This window comes from Ciconia boyciana, chromosome 7 (genome assembly GCF_034638445.1).
Source record: "Ciconia boyciana chromosome 7, ASM3463844v1, whole genome shotgun sequence".
NCBI lineage: Eukaryota > Metazoa > Chordata > Aves > Ciconiiformes > Ciconiidae > Ciconia > Ciconia boyciana.
Window position 1 is genome coordinate 3,623,571 of NC_132940.1, and position 19,482 is coordinate 3,643,052.

General features: G+C 43.0%; 1 protein-coding gene across 5 annotated transcripts in view; it reads left to right on the forward strand.

Annotated features, from left to right (window-relative positions):
• The window catches only part of DOCK7 (dedicator of cytokinesis 7), a 109,849-nt gene that overhangs the window by 76,390 nt on the left and 13,977 nt on the right, over positions 1-19,482 (forward strand). For 3 of the 5 annotated variants that reach the window (XM_072868996.1, XM_072868993.1, XM_072868994.1), the window contains 14 exons: positions 496-635; positions 4,227-4,396; positions 5,222-5,376; positions 6,295-6,477; positions 6,960-7,095; positions 8,201-8,297; positions 10,700-10,796; positions 11,708-11,842; positions 12,550-12,702; positions 13,896-14,054; positions 14,317-14,417; positions 15,380-15,572; positions 16,157-16,300; positions 17,269-17,400. In XM_072868996.1, the coding sequence (XP_072725097.1) occupies positions 496-635; positions 4,227-4,396; positions 5,222-5,376; positions 6,295-6,477; positions 6,960-7,095; positions 8,201-8,297; positions 10,700-10,796; positions 11,708-11,842; positions 12,550-12,702; positions 13,896-14,054; positions 14,317-14,417; positions 15,380-15,572; positions 16,157-16,300; positions 17,269-17,400 (1,995 nt within the window). Of the gene's footprint in view, positions 1-495; positions 636-4,226; positions 4,397-5,221; positions 5,377-6,294; positions 6,478-6,959; positions 7,096-8,200; positions 8,298-10,699; positions 10,797-11,707; positions 11,843-12,549; positions 12,703-13,895; positions 14,055-14,316; positions 14,418-15,379; positions 15,573-16,156; positions 16,301-17,268; positions 17,401-18,430; positions 18,446-19,482 lie in introns of all 5 variants that reach the window. The other 2 variants (XM_072868995.1, XM_072868992.1) reach the window with 1 other exon arrangement.

A 19,482-nucleotide genomic window follows, 5' to 3' on the forward strand; every position in this document is an offset into this window, starting at 1 on the left:
GAGCCATTAAAGAGAACACTTTGTCCAATGTTACCCTTTTCTTACAAAACAAAGGTCTTTCTAGCACACTGTAGCTTAGTCCTAGCCTGCTCAGAAAAAGTTATTTGAATTAGCAAGGGTGTCATTCAAGTGGATTAATTAGTTGCAAAATTACATAAACTAAATCAAATTAAAGCCTTGTTAAGCCTCAATAAAGAGCATCCGTACCTGCGTTGAAAGTTTAACTAATCCACTTTTAAAGGTTATTTGGCTTAACTTCCCTAAGGCCTGCCCTGTAGGTGGGAAGGCAATGACAACAAACAGAATTAATAGAAGAGTTAGTGAGCTTGCATGTAATGTAAGTAGATGTGCCTAGATCCAAACAAAAAAGGGAGAAGGTAGTTTATGTGAGATTGTCTTTAATTCTGAAAACTGCTTCTAGTGTATTGCAAAAGCTTTAACTCTGTGTTCCAAGGGGCCTCATTATGCAACTTCTGAAACTTGATTTTTTCACAGAGTTCTGGGTTCTCCACAAATGTCCAAGACCAGAAGATTGCAAATATGTTTGAATTGTCTGTGCCTTTCCGCCAACAACATTACTTGGCTGGGCTTGTGTTAACAGAACTGGCTGTCATTTTAGATCCTGATGCAGAAGGGTAAATCTTTACAATTTTTTTTCCCAAGAGTTTTCCATAATTCCAAGAAAATGGTGGATGCAAAGAATTGATTTAAATTTGTGAGCTGAGAAGATAAGAAACCAGTTCTTTAAGAATCCTCTTCTTTCTCCCTGCCCCTCGTATTTTGTAATTCCTTAGCCTTGACTCTGTAAACATGATTTCAATCACATTTTTCCAGCTGAGAAGAAGGGAAAGAGGTTCCTGCTGGAGCCCCCAGATGCCACAGGGGCACTGCTGGAGCTCTAAGAGGAAAATAGCTTTTCTCGATTGTAACAAGAAAATAATTTTCAACATTTAAGAAGTCTCTGTTGCTGGTGGTTTTAAATGTTACAATGTATTTCGCCTGTGGTCCTCCCAGCTCTTTTTAAACATAAATTATGCATTGATGAGGCCCCTGCGGGTTACATAAATAGACAAATAGAGTCAAGCATGCGGAGTTTGTCAGTGACTTGCCTGGCTTGTGCAGCAAATAATTTTCTGAAGTAGGAGTGTAGCCTGTAGTCCTGACATCCAGTCTGTTACCTGTGTTATTTAGGGCTGTATTCTGCCTTGCCTCTTTAAAATGGGTTTCAATGGAAATTATTGATTGCTTCCACAGTCCTAAGTTCTCTCACAGGCATTTTTCTCAAGGTGGACTCAGAAATATCAGCCAAGTCGACAAATGCTGATGATTCATGGTTAATTCTGCCCCTTTACCACGAGGTCTCGGGAGTTAAACATTCATTCTGTTTCTTGTTGGAGAAGAAAGTGATGCCATAAATTAGAATATTTCCTTGTATATGTACATAACACACTGCAGTCCCATTTGTTTGGCCTGAAATGGAAAAAGCAGCAAATCTTTACCCATATACACTGTCTGCAGAAATCCTTTTTGTCGCACAGGAACATCCTGCTCAGTGGTTAGAAATCAGGTCCTGTCTCTGACCATATTTGCCCTTGTTCTTCACAAACTTTCTGTTCTCACCTACCTGCCTCTTGAGCTCTCTCGCGTTGCTATTCTCAGCACTTAAGCTTGGACCAGGATGGTAATCTCTGCCCAGCTGCACAAAGGCGCTATCAGCATGATGTTGCTGGTGTCCACTGGGCAGACAGCTCCTCTCTCAAACCTTGTCTAGACAGAAAAAGCCCCCTGATATCAGTTCAGCTCTGGAGATGCATTTTGATCAAAGCTCCTGAATTTTGGTGGAGGTGTATACCAGTAATGCATTTGGTTTTTATTGTTTTCCAGAACGACTTGTAGTTTGCAGCTTATTAGATATTCTCAGGCTTCAACCTTCTGCATTTGTCCTGGTAGATCCACTGTATGAAGTAAACCAGTCTGTTCAGATCTGCTCTTCCCTTGCCTATGAAGACTTTTAGCAGTCATATAGTATCATCAGCAGGTTATTAGTAGAGGGTTCAGACATGCCTGCCATTAAAATGTTTTGGCCACCATTGAAAACAGCTCAGAATTGTTCCCAGTTGCATTATCCTGCAGCAGGGGTGGAGAGGGATGTCCATCTACTTGCGTATTGTGTTAGAGCTTTGCCTTAGGTCTTGATAGGTGATACAGAGCCTTAAATGTGTTCTGGCCTTGCTCTTTTTGCTCCCTTAGCAAAATACGTTGAATTTTAGCTCACCCATTTTATAAGAGCTCCTTGTATTGAGTTGGACAGAAAAGGCTGCAGTACCCTGGTGCCTGAAGGTGGTGCGTTAGATCCCTCGGTGCTAGGTGCCGTACAGTTACACGGTACGTTACAGTCCTCCTCCAGAGCACTTGCAGTCTGAAAGATGAGACAACATGCGGATGAAACAAGCCAGCTGAATGTGACAGTTGCAGAATTGGAGAACAGAGAGTGAGTCCAAGCAGCTAGACCCTGATCAGATTGTCTCTGCAAACAATGCTGTAGTGCTTTGGTTATAAACTCAGAATAATTATTGTTGCTCATTTCATAGTGCCCATGTTGCCCATTTTGACTGATGTTACGGGACAGAAGTGAGAAAATCGGAATTTGGCCCTCAGTATTCAGTGACAAAAGTCAGTTTTCCAAAAGTGTGCATTGTTGACACAAATTCAGACCAGGGCTTAGATAACAGAGGGGACAGTTGGAGGGCGGCAAGATCAATTCATTGCATTGTCAGCCAGAAAGATTAGTGGGCTGTATTTCCTCCTCTTCGCTATGGATTGATCCAGCATGGTACCTGCTCTGTTCCGGAAAAGTGAAAAAGAAATCCATGTAGCCCTAGGTTTGAATTATGCTGCTTTGTTTGGATGTGTTTTCCCTATATGCAGTTCTATGGCCTGCGGGATAGTTTCCCTTGAACTGTTAGAAACAACTTAGCTGCCACTCCTTCAAAATAATACAAAGGCTTTTCTTTAACCTTAATCTGAAGGAATCAGTCAGTTAAATAAGCAGTTCCTTCCTAGTTGTTAAGGATCTCACTAATTACACAAACAAGCAATTGTAGGATCTCATTACAGCTTGATTAAAAAACACAGGAAAGAAGTGTAGCTACAACTAGCTAATGTCCTCCTGACCTGTACTGGTGTCTTTTAAATCATTTAAAACCCCCAACAATCCAGTCAAAGCCTCTCGTCTTTTTTAACCAGAACTCAACTCTACTTTCCAGGTAAAGTGGATACTGCCTGAAATTCAGCACTTGTTTTAATACCTCAGGTCTGAACATTGAAGCTTATGTTTTGCTAATGCATAATGTATGAGCTTCCTTGGCTGCTTCATGCATGGGGTAAAGTTGTCTTCTTGGCCTGGTTTGCCTACAGAAGCAAATAGCTACAGAGGTACCTGCTATTTGCTCTGAGAGAGTTTTGCCTCTGTGTGGTGGCTGAGGGAATTGAAAGGAGCAGAGCGAGTTCTTGAGAGATTCAGGGGAGTTTGTGTTTTCAAGGCACGAGCACCGAGTAGGCTCACGCAGGGTGCCCTGCAAAAGGAGATAGTGCTTGGGTCCTGCCGTCGTTTGCATCTTAATAATGAGGAAGGCTGTTTTTTGCTGGTTTTCCTTCTACCCCTCCATTTCTTTGACACTTTTTATTCAGAATTATGGATCCATAGTCTACTGTTTTGCTTGAATAATTGCATGGGGGGTCGGGGAACTGAAGCAGAAACTTCCCGATCATTTGATAAAAGCAATGTTCTGTCTTAGGAGGGCTTTTCTCTCTGTAAATGGTGTTAAATGGAAACAAAAAAGAACACAACAAATAGTTTCACTAAACCCACTGTCCTCTCAAGTTTCTCTCCCTGTTTTCCATATTCCGCAAATTCTCCTAATGGTCTTTAGTAGACTTGATACTTCAGCATAGCAGTAGCTGGGGCTTTGGTTTTGTATGGAAAATATGAGAGTGTTCACATTATATTGGGTGTGCACCTCCGCAAGATATTTTTGTACATTTTATATGCCATAATGAAAAGCCAGCCTTTTGCAAAATCCATGGGAGATCAAAAAATACGTGTAATGGCAGTTTATGGGAAGTTAAAAATAAAAACCAGGATTTTTTTTTTAAGCCACTTAGTTACAAAGTATAGTTTGCTTTGAAGATACTAACTAATCTGCATGACCCAACTCTTTTAACAGTTTATTTGGATTGCATAAGAAGGTCATCAATATGGTACACAATTTACTGTCCAGTCACGACTCGGATCCGCGGTACGCTGACCCACAGGTAAAGGCCCGGGTGGCAATGCTGTATCTACCTCTGATTGGCGTGATCATGGAAACCGTGCCTCAGCTTTATGACTTTACAGGTATTTTATATTCTGTGGTTTGAGTATATGTTCATCTGCTCACAAGATTTGAATGTTTTTGTTCTAAAATCGAACAACAAATCCCTTTACTGTTGGATGAGATTGTTTCTATTTCTGAATTACAACTTTGACATGTTTTCACATCCATTTCCTAAGCTGCACTTGCAAAATATATCTTCAATGACTGTTAACACTCCAAAGCTGCATTTGCCTACTTGTTTGCATGAAGTGAAAAACTAGCAATGCGTTTTAGTTTACATCTGGCTGGTGACTGGCATATGCATACCCAGCCTCCCTTTATGTCTCTGACCTGCTTAAAAAGTCAGCCCACGTACTGTACAATTCTCATAACAGTTACAAAGGATAAGCAGAGTTCCTCTTCTTCCTTTTAATATGTGCTCTGTCAGTTCATTTCAGGTGTGCTTTGCACAGCATCCTGAAGAGCAGCAGAGGTGGGTTATTTCAGATTAGGGCAAAGAGTCCGATCTGGAATAGTTTGGAATTTGGAGTCATCTTCTACATCCTTTGAGTTTAATGACACAATGAAGCTGCAAGTAAGGATTTGGAGTGAAGTATTCAAAGGGACCCAGTCTGTTTTCAGAAGGGTTCTAGATACTGAGGGTGTATAGGTTGCATTTAAAAATTGTTGTTTGTTTTGCTTTGCATGATCTCAAATAATAGTGCTGTTTACTTGCAGGACCCCATGAGTGTGATGATTTTCAGTTTGCATTCCCAGACAGTTCAATGAAACCAGCACTGCGGAGGGAGGCTGGGGAAAGAAACCTTGAATTTGGGGATTAACAAGATGCACGTGTTTCTTGGCAGAGAGTCACAATCAGCGAGGGAGGCCGAGCTGCGTCGCTGTTGATGATTATGAAAGCGAGGGTGGAAGCATGATAAGCCAGACAGTTGCCATGGCCATCGCAGGAACATCGGTCCCTCAGCTCACCCGGCCCAGCAGTTTTCTAGCCACCTCATCGGTACAAAGCCATCTCTCCCTATTCCTTGACCCTCAATCTGTGTCAACAAGCAAATATTTACACATGCAGGTCCTGTGGGGCTGATCAGTGGGTGGTAGGGACTCATTATCAGTTTGCATCTGGGTGTTACACAGGGCGGCAGAGGGTGAAAGACAAAGGGGAACAAATCACGTTTGCATGTTGTTGTGCCTGTCTCAGAGGGGGCATAATAAAATGCCAAGCAGGGATAAAAATCAACAAATCTCAGAAAATGGAAGAATTCTCTTTTCTGATAAGGATTCTCTTTCTCTGAAACAATCTGACAAAAGCTCTGTAAAGTGCAATGGTCATTATGAGCTCTAAGCCCTAAGTAAAATTCCTACCACATCTAAATCCCACCTAGCTGAAGCCATAAATGGGCCATTTCCCCTCTTCTCTGCGCAGGGAGGGAATCCTCCTGATTCCAGTAGCAGGCAGGCCCTTCCATTTCTCCCTCCTCCTCCCTTTACTCCTGTATCAGGACCCCATTTTGCTGGATTTTACCTGCACTCAAAGTGAGGCACTGATACATACGTGAGAAAATGAATGGAGCCCCTCTGCTTAACTGCTAACCTGCTGGAGGTTATTAAAAGCATCTTGAGGGAAGTGGCTGTTTGCTGCCTGAACAGAAACTCATTCGTATAATGTTATTATTTTGGTTCAAATTGCTGCTTCAGTCTTGTGGCTTGACTATCTGGGGGCTCCACTGAGCTGTTGGGTTGAGAAAGAGAAATGTGTATCTCCTGGTTGTTAGTAAAATATTTGTTGTCTATTCATTTTCTGTTCCTATTTAGTAATTATTTAGGCTGGGGTGGTAGCTGGTGCAGATCCTTTTAGCGATGACTGAAGTGTTTGGACGTGAAATACAGTCTGGCAAATGTCTTGACCTGTCTATTTTAGAGTGGCAGGCAGCACTCCACCTTCTCAACAGAGTCCAGCCGCAGCCTTCTGATCTGTCTCTTGTGGGTGCTCAAGAATGCGGATGAAAGTGTCTTGCAGAAATGGTTCACAGATCTGTCAGTGTTGCAGCTCAATCGCCTGCTGGATTTGCTTTATCTTTGCGTATCCTGCTTTGAATACAAGGTACTGCTGTATTGTTTAAACCTCCTGAAGTTCCTTCTAGGGCTTGCCGAGGAACTTTACACTCCCATCCTTTACACGACTCCAGAAAGGCATTTCCTGCTCTCTCCTAAGTATTTCCCGTATTCAAAATCCCAAGGCCAAGCACGTCTCTGTGCAACCTCTAGCCTTTTTCCATGTTTACTTTTCAGCCATGCAAGTGTCTGTGCCTTGTTGCACTTCTTATGCAGTTTCTGCTGCTTGCCACTCATCTGGGAACTGCTGCAGGGAAAGGGGATAGCTCTTGGCCATTTTGCTTACTGTCAACAGGAAGAGAGTTTTCTATAGCGGTGCTGGAGTCTGGGTAGGTTATCTAGCTAGCAACTAAACATGTATTCCTTTCTTGCTTATGCCTTTAGACAGGAAAGATATTTTGAGTTGTTAATGCTTAGAAAATATCCCAGATTGCAAGAATCTTCCCTCATGGTCTCATTTGAAACTTGCAGGGCAAGAAAGTATTTGAAAGAATGAACAGTCTGACATTCAAGAAGTCGAAAGACATGAGAGCCAAACTTGAAGAAGCTATCTTGGGAAGCATAGGGGCAAGGCAGGAAATGGTCCGAAGAAGCAGAGGACAGCTAGGTAAGTAAAGATATCTTCCGTGCTGTCGCCTTTTTCCAAAAACTGCTACTCCCATCCCCAGCGATAACTTGCCACCCATCTGTGGTGTGGGATACTACCCATCAAGATCTTCAGTCAAAGAGGCCCCTAGAAAAAGCTGTTTGCAGTTTGCAGCATGCTTCACTGGGTCTCCAAAATCTCTACACTTTTCCGAAGTTCCATCTACAGGCAGTTTATCTGTTACTTGATTGCTTTTGTGTACATGTTATCATGTCTCATTTATGGGATGTTCTTGCCTGAAATTCTTCCAGTGTAGCATCTTTCAGAGCCACCTACCTTCTAGTATGTCCTGTGTAAGGATCAGAGTGGAAAATGAACTGCCTGATCTTGTGTTGATAGCTCTAAAAATGCCTGGATATTTGTGTTAACTTAATGAGGCTTGAAATAGCCAGTAGTTTGGGTAACAAGCACCTTCTGATGATTTTTGCTGTTTATGTTATATGGGAGGAAGGATGGCCCAGGGGATAGGACAAGAATCAGAACTGTGGTTTTGTCTCCTACTCTGCCACAGGCATCCTGGTACATGTGAGCCAGTTATTGTGGGCTAAGTTGAATAAATATTTTAGAGGCATAATTAACTAATTATTTCAGAGAAATGGGGACCTTTGTTTTTTTTTTTTTTAATCGGGCCTGATTGCCCTTATTACTTGAAATTCCCCTGCCCTCCCAGCAGTGAGAATAAAGACATAAAAGACTGTGAGGTGGGAAAGAGGGTCTCAGCACCATGCTGAGAACGTTACTGTTCTGGGAACTGTTCTGATTTGAGTACCTCAGCTGCCTCTCTCCGTTAGCTCTATGGTGAGCTGGTGTGTGGCAGTGCACAAAGTGGTCTGCGTTGCTCATTGCTCTCTTGCATACAAGACCACTGCAAGTGAAGTTGCCTCTCATGCCACTCAGCAGTGACAGAATTAGGGGCCATGTAGACATCTTGGGTGAGTGCCACAGCCTTGGGCTCTAAGAAGTCATAGTTTGCTGTCACCTGTCACTTGTGAACAAGTCTAGAGTTGCTACCTGTGCAAAAAAATTAGCATTAGATGACTGCTATTGTTTTACTATTATCCTGCAGAGAGAAGTCCTTCTGGGAGCGCATTTGGAAGTCAAGAGAATTTGAGATGGAGAAAGGATATGACTCACTGGCGTCAAAACACAGAAAAGCTTGACAAGTAACTCTGCCTTATCCTTCTACATTAACAATGTGACAGTGCCTGTGAGAACACAGGGTCTCTCTCCCTGTAGGTCAATGGCAGCAGTCCACTTAGCTCTCGTGTGAGCAGGTTTGGGCCCTCAGTTGGAACAGGGCTGGCAGTGTGCAAATAGCTTTTAGTCCAACACTGCCCTATATAACTCTTTGCTTTTCCACTGTCCCTTGCTTTCTTAGATTTTAAAATGAGATTTAAAGAGACTAATACAATCCATTACCTTCTTAAAATCCTGTAGTAAGCTGTAATTTAGAGCAAAGATCCATTAACGGTATTCACAGATAGCATATATCTCTCATGTCACATTTCCTTTATTCCATAAGAGCATTCTGGAGTTGTCAAAGCTCGCTTTCCTTTCCTGTCCTAATCCATCACTTTGATTGTTTTTCCACATGTGCTGTGCTTTTAGAAGCCACAAGCCAGCCAGGTACTGTAGCATTGGTGTGCAGTTCTTATAAATTGCCATTTTGTACATCTGCAGACTCAATCATCACGGCATTGTTTGTGATGCTTGGCAGAAGTTTTGAGTGTGTGTGTGCAACTGATTGGAATGAGTTCTTTTTGCTTATTACACCCATTTCCTTTAAAATTCCCTCTCTTGGTGTGGTTTAATCTGGAGGGCTTAGGAGTTGTGTTTGAGCTTCGCTGTGCACGTTTTCTGTTTCCTCAAATTGCAACCTGCAGTCTCCATCCTCCCGGCAGAAGAATTGTTCCTAATCCTAGGAAAGCAATCTCAGCCCAAGTGAAGCTCTGAAGAAACTGGGGAATGGGGTCCTCAGAGCCCGGATGGAGGGCAGGCCAAATTTTACCCTTGAAGACATTGACGCTTCTTGGAGTTGAAAGTACATCTTCACAGCTTCTAATTGCTTTGTCCAACAGAAGAATGTCATCTCTTGTTAAGTAGTGGCTTTTTGTCCAAGACTCCAGTCCTGTTGATGCATTGGGAAAAACAAATAACCATTGTGTTTCAACCTGCTAATGAAGTGATGTAGGTATAAATTTCACCTTGGCACAACGCCAGGGCTGTGGACAAAGTTATTCCAGATTAAAATTTGGCCTGAAGAACTCATCAGTTCACTGCCGGCACTGGGTCTGAGCCCTCTCCTCTTCCCAGGAGGACCTCACATGTTAAACAGCTGTGGAGTACCTTGATGGTTGAATGATGGTATCTCACCCCACAAAATAATCTGCTTAGATAACTGTACAAGCGTGCTTTTTAACCCATACTTGCTCACTGTGACCTGGGTCCATCGCACTCCACTCCTATGGCACTCCAAGTGTGTCCTGCATGCGTAGGTAGTCTGGCCCTTTGAAACCTAATAAGCAAGACTTTTCACACTGAGAATTGTGCACAGCTACTTGCAAGTGGTATTATTTTATGCAGATGGTATTATTTTATATAGGGCCAGGCCCCAAGCCTTCATATTCTGGAGCCTGAAGAGTAGATAATGAGTGTATAACCCACCTCCCAGAGGAAGCAGAGTGTGGCAGGGGAGGGTTGCTGCAATACAGGTCCCAAAGCCGAGTCAGCTGCCGTCCCCTTTGGTGTGTATTTTGCTTGGGTTTTGTCAGTTCCCATGGGTCACGCTCCTGCTGTGATTTGGCCTGGCATGAGTCTGTCGGAGATGGCACCTGTGGTAGGGCAGGCTGTAGCTGGGCTCTTTAAATATACTACTGGATCTTTGCCAAATGCGGCTTGTGCCACTGAAAAGAGGTGGTTGCTGCTGAATTCCTGGGGCCACCGGTGTGAGCGGGTGTATGAACTTTGTAAGCCTTTCCAGGAAAGTGAGTGCCTGGCCTCTAACAGCAAAATTGTGTAGTCTTTCTTGGAGAGGAAGATATTCTTCAAGAACTGTAATATAATGTAGCTTAAACGAACAAAGATTGCGTTGTCACAGCACGCACTCTGCGCTACAACCAGTCTAGCTGCCGGGATCAACAGTGCAGATATACCAGCTCGTGTAGCACCACCTTGTGTCCATAGCCTATAACATAAAACCATATGTTCTGTTCCTGGTTGTGCTGTTGCATGCCTAACGATGCTACTAAACCAGTTTTGAGTTGGACTTTGATTCTAAACTGTGGTTGTGTTCCTGGGAGAGTAACGAAGTGTCAGAAAGTAGTGTGATCTCTCCTGAGCATGATGAACGTAAATCTTGTGTAAGTTTGTATATGTAAAGAAAGCAAGTGTTTCTTCCTGTCCTCTTAATGGATGCATTGAAATATCCTTGTAGTGTTGTCCAGTAATAAATATATGCATTGTGACTGGGGGTTTTCTGCTAATGTGAAAATATTTTTGACTGGAAAATACGTAGGTCTACTTCTTAAACAGAAAGTAATTTTATTGCTTTCTTTTCTCTGATTAGATCAAGGGCAGAGATAGAACATGAGGCACTTATCGATGGAAATCTTGCAACGGAAGCGAATCTGATTATTTTGGATACGCTAGAGATAGTTGTACAGGTAAGGTTGATAAGAAAATAGAGATGCAATAGCATTACGATCACCTGGCCAGGCAGCAGTTTGTTAAACAAAATCTTCCTGCTGCTCTTAACTGCCTGAACGCTGTCAGAACTGTTCAGCTCCCCTGCGGCAGTGGGAAGGGTGGTAATGCCTTTCCTAATCCTCAGCCCATAACAATCTGGTTTAAAATGTCAATACCTTCCTTCAGTCTTTTTGAAAGTTGTTCACTATTGTAGGATAAGAAGCAGTTGTTCATAAAACTCAATAATGAACTGTAAAAATTTCCAAGTTCTGCCCTATTCTAACCAATTCCTCTAGTTCCTTCCCAAATCTGCCTCAAGTCATTGGGTTCCAGGTCAGCCTCCTGTATCTGTACTTAATTTGCACGGTGCAGGAGAGCTTCCAGGCTCCTTGGTCTGTGTGCACAGCCCAGCTATTTCTTCACTCCCCGCAGGTGAGTATGGACACAAGGCAGTTTTGTCCCCTGCTTTCTGTAAAAATGAAACCTGGGCACAGGCTGGAAGCAGGCAGTAGCAGGCTTACCAGATCCGCCTCTGAGCTGCAGGGAGACCCAGGAATCCCAAGGGCTGCACCTTGCACCTGAATAATCCACCTACAGGCCAGCTACAGACTTCCCCTCTAGTAGAACAAGGTCCCAAAAGGTCAGAGCCTCATCGGGTGGAAAGCACCATTGTTCCACTGGCTTTAGCACGAGTCAGGTTTTCATTACCTGGGGGTTGATTCAGAAATGTGACTGTTATGCAGGTCCAGCAAAGTGGATAATTTCTCCATGCCAAAGGGCTTTTCAGCAGAGTTATTCTCCCTGCTACACACACACACACACACACACACACACACACACACAAGGTTCATTTTTGCTCATGCAACTCTTGGTTTACTTTTGACTGCAGACTGTTTCTGTGACGGAGTCCAAAGAGAGTATCCTCGGCGGGGTGCTGAAAGTGCTTCTGCACAGCATGGCCTGCAACCAAAGTGCACTTTATCTCCAACACTGCTTCGCCACACAGAGGGCTTTGGTCTCAAAGGTGAATTCTCTGCAGATGCTATAATATATCCTGAGTAGCACTGATGGAGAATGGGGCTGTTTTCTTCCTTTGCGTCGGGGTCACTTCACCAAGCATTTATTATTTTGTGCAATATTGATTTTCAGGAAGTGTGGTCTGGGGGTTGATAAATCCTGACTGGTTTTTATGATCGGTACCTGTATTTATGCATTTTGGGTTTGATGGCTGCACGCAAAGGTACAGTTCGCACAGCCTGAGTGCGGTGTGGGTTCCTGCTGGCCGGCAGTAAGCGGGCAGAGGCACCTAGACAGTAGGGAGCACAAAGCACAGGTGGAATTTAAGCTACATGAATCTCACTTAAAGTGGATTTGTTTTACTGGGCCCATAATTTAAACAATTTCCCAGTTTCTGTAGGTGTACTGGGAATAGCTCAAAGTTTTAAGCCTGAGTTTTTGGCACTGATGTAAATCAGTCTAAGGGTGTAAATGTAGGAACAATTTGGGGGAGTAGGTAAAACAAGTTGCCTTCCATTGCTGCCAGTGAGTCTGCTTTTGCCTTAGTGTAAAAGTGAAGTGATTAATATTAGCATCATTCCCTTCGAAACAGAGGGGATTGGACTTCCTCTAACGCCAGTGTCTGCTCATTGCTGAGGATTGCCCTGGCCTTTTTGTCCGACTGCTTGCTCCTTTCTGTCCGAGCACTAATTTTCTCATGTGCTGTTTTTCCAGTTCCCTGAGCTGCTGTTTGAAGAAGAGACTGAGCAGTGTGCAGATCTGTGCCTGAGGCTCCTGAGACACTGTAGCAGCAGTATCAGCACGATACGGTCGCATGCGAGTGCCTCTCTTTACCTTCTGATGAGGCAAAACTTTGAGATTGGGAACGTGAGTATCCTGGTGCACTTGATTAGGTTATTACGTGTAAATCGGTGGGCACTGCTGGATGGAGTTCTGTGTATTCCTGTGAAAGAAAGACTGTCGGAGGGCTTACTATCAAAACAAGCATGATGTGCAAAGGGAAGAGAGGCGTGCAGCAGTGACATGCTTTTTCCCAGCTCCTGATCTTGCGGTACCTCACACTGCTGTTCAGTGCATAGCAGGAGTGTCCAGTCTCCGGTGTCAGAGTCTGAGCTGTATGCCCAGAATCTCTGCGGGCAAGCTGCCTCTCATGTCGGTTTAGAGAAATGCAGAGCCCTGCCTGGAACATCCACTGCAAGAGCTTCCAAACCCGTCAGTTTGGAAGGTTTGCATGCTCTTCAGATTGGACAGTTTGCACTTGAGGGGCTCTTTGGAGGAACTTCCCTCTGCCTTGCCTTCACACACCTCTAGGAGAGAGCAGAAACAACCACACAGCCCTTTCTGTGGCACAGCTAGTATGTGTTTCCTTTCTGAAAGGGCTGTGTTAGTGCAAGTGAGTTAGCAATCCTGGGATTTTGTTTCCGTTCACATCTTTCTTACCTCTGATTACATCTTAGCTTGATGCACCCATGTGCACTTTCAGTTGTCAAGAAAATTCCCAGCCTTAACTCCTCCAGTTGATATTTTGCAGGCACCCATGTAGCTATGTAACACAAAGTGCTCCCCCAGACACCTTTGTTTACACTGCTTTGGTTACAGTCCCCCATGGTGAGTAGCAGAACTGGAGGGGCCCACTGGTTCTGGGCCCAGGGACTGTTAGTGGATTGATAGCAGTGAGTTAACAGTGACTCCAGTCTTTAGGCTAGACCAAACCAAAAGCACGTGTCTAGAATGAAGGCTGTATTCACAAGAGGGAGTTGAGCATCATCCTGTTCAGGGTGCTTGAGAGGAGAGCAGAGAGAAGGAGAGAAAACTAAAACTTTTGCAGGATAACCTTCACCTGAAACTAAATAATGCTGTCATTAGATTACGAAGCCAGCAGCACCACAGGTTTATTGTAACCACTGCCCTGTGACAGTCCTTTTCACAAAACTTGCATTTTCTTTTTTGTATCAGGTGTCTGTTAGGAGGAGGCTGCAATGAGCAGAGCACTGACGTTGCAGCAGACTGTTGCAGTATCTCCAGGTTGTTGAAATACAATAACAATTTCTCTGTTGCAGAACTTTGCCAGAGTGAAAATGCAGGTGACCATGTCTCTCTCATCCCTGGTGGGGACATCCCAGAACTTCAATGAGGAATTTTTGCGACGTTCCCTGAAGACTATTTTGACATATGCTGAAGAAGATCTGGAACTTAGGGAGACAACATTTCCTGATCAGGTAAAAGAAATACCACAAGAGAAGTAATGTGTAGTTTATTAACAGGCTGTTCTTAAACCTCCATCTATAGCTGGAATTGGCATGTATTCCTTGAAGGAGGTACATATTTTTTTTATCACCTAAATACATAAAACTCAGGTTCTTGATTAATTCTGACACCAAGGTGCAAACACACGAAGGTTCAGAGTGACTGTGGTCTAATCATAGCAGTATGTAGCTCAAATCCCATTGCCAGTTCATTACAGCAGTATATTTTTTACAGGTTCAGGATCTAGTGTTCAACCTCCATATGATCCTCTCTGACACAGTTAAAATGAAGGAGCACCAGGAAGATCCAGAAATGCTGATTGACCTGATGTACAGGTAGATTTTATAACCGTTGCGCTGTAGGGACAGTAGATGTCAGTGCTCCACATGGTGTGTGAACAAAGCTTTGTACCTACTCCACTTCCTGTATTTAGAGCATGAAGTATTGTAGTGCTGTGAACTTTGATCACTTGTTATTTATTAGCAATTACTTTACGTTAAACTTAAACCTGTTTTACACTACTTGCCATGATTCACATTTCTCCTGAAACCAACACAGCTACTTGCTGTTTGGTTTGGGACTCAGATATTGCACATTTGAGCCCTTACAGAGCTTGTTTTTGGAGCAGTTCCCAGGTCTTAGTGCGCATGGACCAATATGTGTCTGTCTGTTGTGTTTGAATGTGGTGTTGGTAGGTTTTGTTTGGCATTTATGTAGCTTATCTTGGATAAAAGTAGTTTCCGTTCCCCAGCAGTCTCTGACAATCTCATCCTCCACCTGAGTAAAGACAACTCTCCCTGCTTGCATCAGGGAGAACTTAAGGATCTTCCAGGACCTGCTTGCACAAAGGGCTTTTTGGTCATGGTTCATACGATGGTCTCCATATGCAAAAGATATTCCAGGGCCATGTTAAGGTCCCAGCTACCAAATTGCATGGTGTTGTCTGCACAAATGATCCTGAAGGCTTCTTAGAAGGCAGCAGAGATTCCGTCATAAGCAACCAGGCAGGTCTGCTCTGATTGTCCCACATCTTTGGCTTACTACCAGTCTCCAAGTGAAATACGAGCTTTGGTCAAGAGCTTCAGCAGTCACCCATAAAAGCATTCTTCCATCAAGGGGTAGCTGCAGTTGCTTGCCCACCACTAACTGGCTCAGAAATCTATAAAGTAATTTAGGGTAACTTTCCATCTATATAGCTTCTTATCTCATGTATTTCTAGACAGCCTGGCACTGAGGGTGGTTGTTATTTAAGCTGAAGTAACTAAATACTAATCACAGAGGTTTTCTTTTCAATTAGGATTGCAAAGGGCTATCAGAATTCCCCTGACCTGCGCCTGACGTGGCTGCAGAACATGGCTGGAAAGCACTCCGAGAGGAGCAATCACGCCGAATCAGCCCAGTGCCTGGTCCACTCTGCAGCCTTGGTGGCTGAATATCTGAGCATGCTGGAAGACCGAAAATACCTCCCTGTAGGGTGTGTAACATTTCAGGTAGGAATTATTCTCCATAATGTGTTTTTGGGTTTTGTCATCTGCTGCTGAGATACTGAGTATCTCCATGTGCCAGGTATTACTGTGCCTACGTACTCATACTGCACCTACTCTGTTTGTTTTGGGCAGAATGCATTACAGCAAATTCTGAAAATCTTTATTATGCTTGAAGACTGTGTTGGTTCCCCTAAGTCTTTACATCCATAGCACTGAGTGAATCCAGTTCTTTTTATTTCTGCATTTAAGTCATGGGTTTTTACCCTCTTTGATCTAACCATTTTGTAGTGGGTGCAGTTGATGATGAAAGTGGTTCCTGTGACTGGTAATGTTAAGCAGGGCAATACTGAGTAGAGCAAACAAGCCCATACTTAGCTTTGAATGTGTAGGTGGTCCAGTCCAGTTAGTTTAAGCACGTGCTGAAGTACCGTGCTGGTTCAGAAGGGAATTAAACAAAATGCATGTGAAAGCTGCCTCTTTACAAATTTTGGGATTTGATTGAAAATCAGATGGCTTTCAAAGTATTGAGAGTTTTGAATGTTGTTTATATTGAGTAAAAATGTTTTATTTACATTATATCTCCTTAGAACATATCTTCTAATGTTTTGGAAGAGTCAGCAGTTTCTGATGATGTTGTATCACCAGATGAAGAAGGTATCTGTTCTGGAAAGTATTTTACAGAAGCTGGTCTGGTGGGATTGCTGGAACAGGCTGCAGCATCTTTCTCCATGGTAGAAGACTTAATTTATTTACCTATCTTCTTCAGCAATCTTATACTGCTGGGCAATGTAAAGGAAAATGTTTTCTCTATGTATAACTCTCTTGTAACCACTTAATTTGCATGGAGCACTGGGAGTTTTAGTTATTCAAGACAGCTCGGTTTGCCCTCTGGAGTAAACTGTGCAAAGAACGGGATCCGGGACCAAGAGGCCTTTGTGTGTTTCCAGTGTCTTTCACTTCAACACTGCACATCTGGGAGTTCACAACAGTAAAGAAAGGCTGTAATGTTTTTCCTCCTCTCCAAAAAGAGCGGGCCGAGAGCTTTATGTGGACAGTGTTAATGAGCTGGTAGTAGTGTATCCATCAGAAACCAAGGAAAGCAAGTGAATTATTTCCCACAACACAATGTGAAACATCATTCAGTGGGTTTATGTACAAGCAGCAATAACTCCAGAGCAAAGACCTAGAGCCCCTGCTGTGGGCTGGATAAGCCATGCGATGCAGTGTCTCTTGCCTGCGAGGGGCTGGATCCCCTCCATTAGAGACATCCTAAGGAAACTTCACAAAGCCCATCTCATGGAGTGCCAAAAGTTGGATGTAGAAGTCACTTAGGTTGAAGATGCACTAAATAGAACAAGCTGTACTGTGCCCTTAAGCTTCCATATTTCATTCCCATAGATTTGGTTAGGATCCTATTTAGTTTGTTGTGCTCTTGTGCATATATCCATCCAAAATATCCCAGTTTCGATTCTGTTAATAATCTCATTTATTAGTAGCAATGTGTAATGCAGTAGGCTCTTGATTCCAAAGGTGACTGGGGATTTTATTCCATTCGTGTATGGGTATATTTTAAGTAAAGGTGCTGATTACATCACAGTGCCGCCTTTTAATTTTGCAGTTTTATAATTTAAATGCTGGTAGTATGTATCATTCTTGCTGTTGAATTGATGGAGCAATCTGATGGACCTTATTTTTGTAGGCTGGCATGTATGAAGCAGTTAATGAGGTTTACAAAGTCCTTATTCCTATTCATGAAGCTAATAGAGATGCCAAGAAGCTCTCTACTATTCATGGTAAACTCCAAGAAGCATTCAGCAAGATTGTTCACCAGGTAATGATTTGAATTTTCAGCTGCAGTGTGAATTGTGAAGAAACTTCAAATGCTCAGTGCAAATAAAAACTACCTGTTAAGGAAAAAACATTTCAATCAGATTACATGAGAATTGTCAAATGGTGATCCACAGTAAATGCAAGGATCGCTAACAGGATTTTTCTCTCTGGCCATTTAATGTGAGAAACATGAGAGACCTCATATACCAAGTTTCATTGTAACTTTAGAAATATCCAAGAGTTAAAAATTCCAATAATCTGTCAGTTTATCCTCTCAGATGTTATTTTACCCTGTGTTTTGCATGCTGTATTTCTGGGAAAAACACTGTATCTTGCCTTTAGCCTGGTAGGTAACGTTCAGAAATGTTGGGTTTTTATTTGTCTGTTCATATGGTGGATAAATAATTGAAGGAACCTTTCTAAACTTAGATGGTGCAAAACCCACCAGCTTAGGTGCTGAGCATTTGATGAGAGATACCAGAAGTTGTCAATCCTCACAAAGCTCAACCAACCTCAGCTAAGCAGGAGACGAGAGCACGTGGCCACTCTCAAGAAGCACACGTTATCTTCTAGGAGAGGCCCGCTGGGTGCATGCCTTTCTGCCAGGGCAGGCAAGCACTTGGCAGACCCTTCTCCAGTACATGCCAGTGCTACTCTGAGCCCCCCACCCCAACCAGCTTTCTGGTCGTGGGCTGCTGCGTACATCGTTTGTCAGTTGGTGTAGTTGCCCTTACGCTGCCATCAGCTGCTCAGCAGATGTTGATTAGTGCATTGATTTCATAGGATCCAGCTGAGAGTCTGATGGTTTTCTCCATGTTCTGGCATTGCCAGATTCCTGAGGTTAAGTGTACCGATAAAGGACAATAATTGAGTGTCCTTCTAGGCCAGAGAAGGCCATTTTGGGTGCATGATGACTTATAATCATTGAAACCATTTCAGGTTTATGATACCTTACATTGATGGTCATGTTTTGGCCTTTGAAACTTTTTTTTGGTTTCTGTGACATGCGCTTTTTACTTTTTATTACACAGAGTACTGGCTGGGAGGTAGGTAACTCAATTTTAGTTAGTAAAGAACACTAATAGATTTTTCAGATGACTCACGCCAATGCTTGCCCACATGTGCTAGTTGTGGGTATTTCTGTTGCTGTCTGCTGTTAAAACAATTCATTAACCAAAGAAATACCAATAAACCGATTGTGGTTGTAGTAGGATATTCTTCATAAGAAGCTGTAGGTAGTGCATGGATGCTGATGTGTTCCACTAATGAGGTTCTTTGGTGAATGAGCCACTGTATCATCACTAGTTCATTTTTATAATTTGTTTATATTTCTTTTCATCAGCATTGACACAGAATATCATCCCTTCATACCATATTTTCACCCCACCCACAGGGGTCGATTTAAGCAATAATGCTCAGAGGTACCGAAACACAAAACTGGTTTACTGCATGTGCAGACCATATCTCAGAGAATAGCAGAAGGCTGCTTCATTCTGTTCATTTAAGAACAATCAGTTTGTTATGTAGCTGTTCATCTGGCAGTAAAATAGCTCAGTTGTGTTAACTGGAGTCAGTTTTGCTGCTTTCATTTTTGTAGAGGCTGTTTGCTCACATTTCTACAACATACACCATGAGAACCACACATTTGGATTAAAAACAGACAAAGCAGTCGGCTTCACGCGCAGTCGCACACAGCACAGCGAGTTTGATAACTCGGGCCCTAGTCTAGTCGACACAGTGGGTACACGAGCGTTGAGAAGTCTCAGAAGACACTTTAAATGTTTTGTGAATATGATGCTACATTATTTGCTTAGTCTTCAGCTGTCCAGTTAATCTCTGCTTTTCTGTGAATCAGGCAACTCGGTATGAGCCATCTCACTCCATGTTTCCACCACAGGAGAGCATTTAAGCCCACACTTCCCGAACTGGGACCAAGAACAAAGTTTTTTTGCATTGTGTGATGCAAATAATTTGGGCTGATGATGTCTGAACGTCAGTTTTAATTCCGGCCTAGCAAGAAATGAAATTCAGGAGCTTAAAAGTAACCCCTGACACTTAAGGGCTGGCCCTGTAAATCATTTGC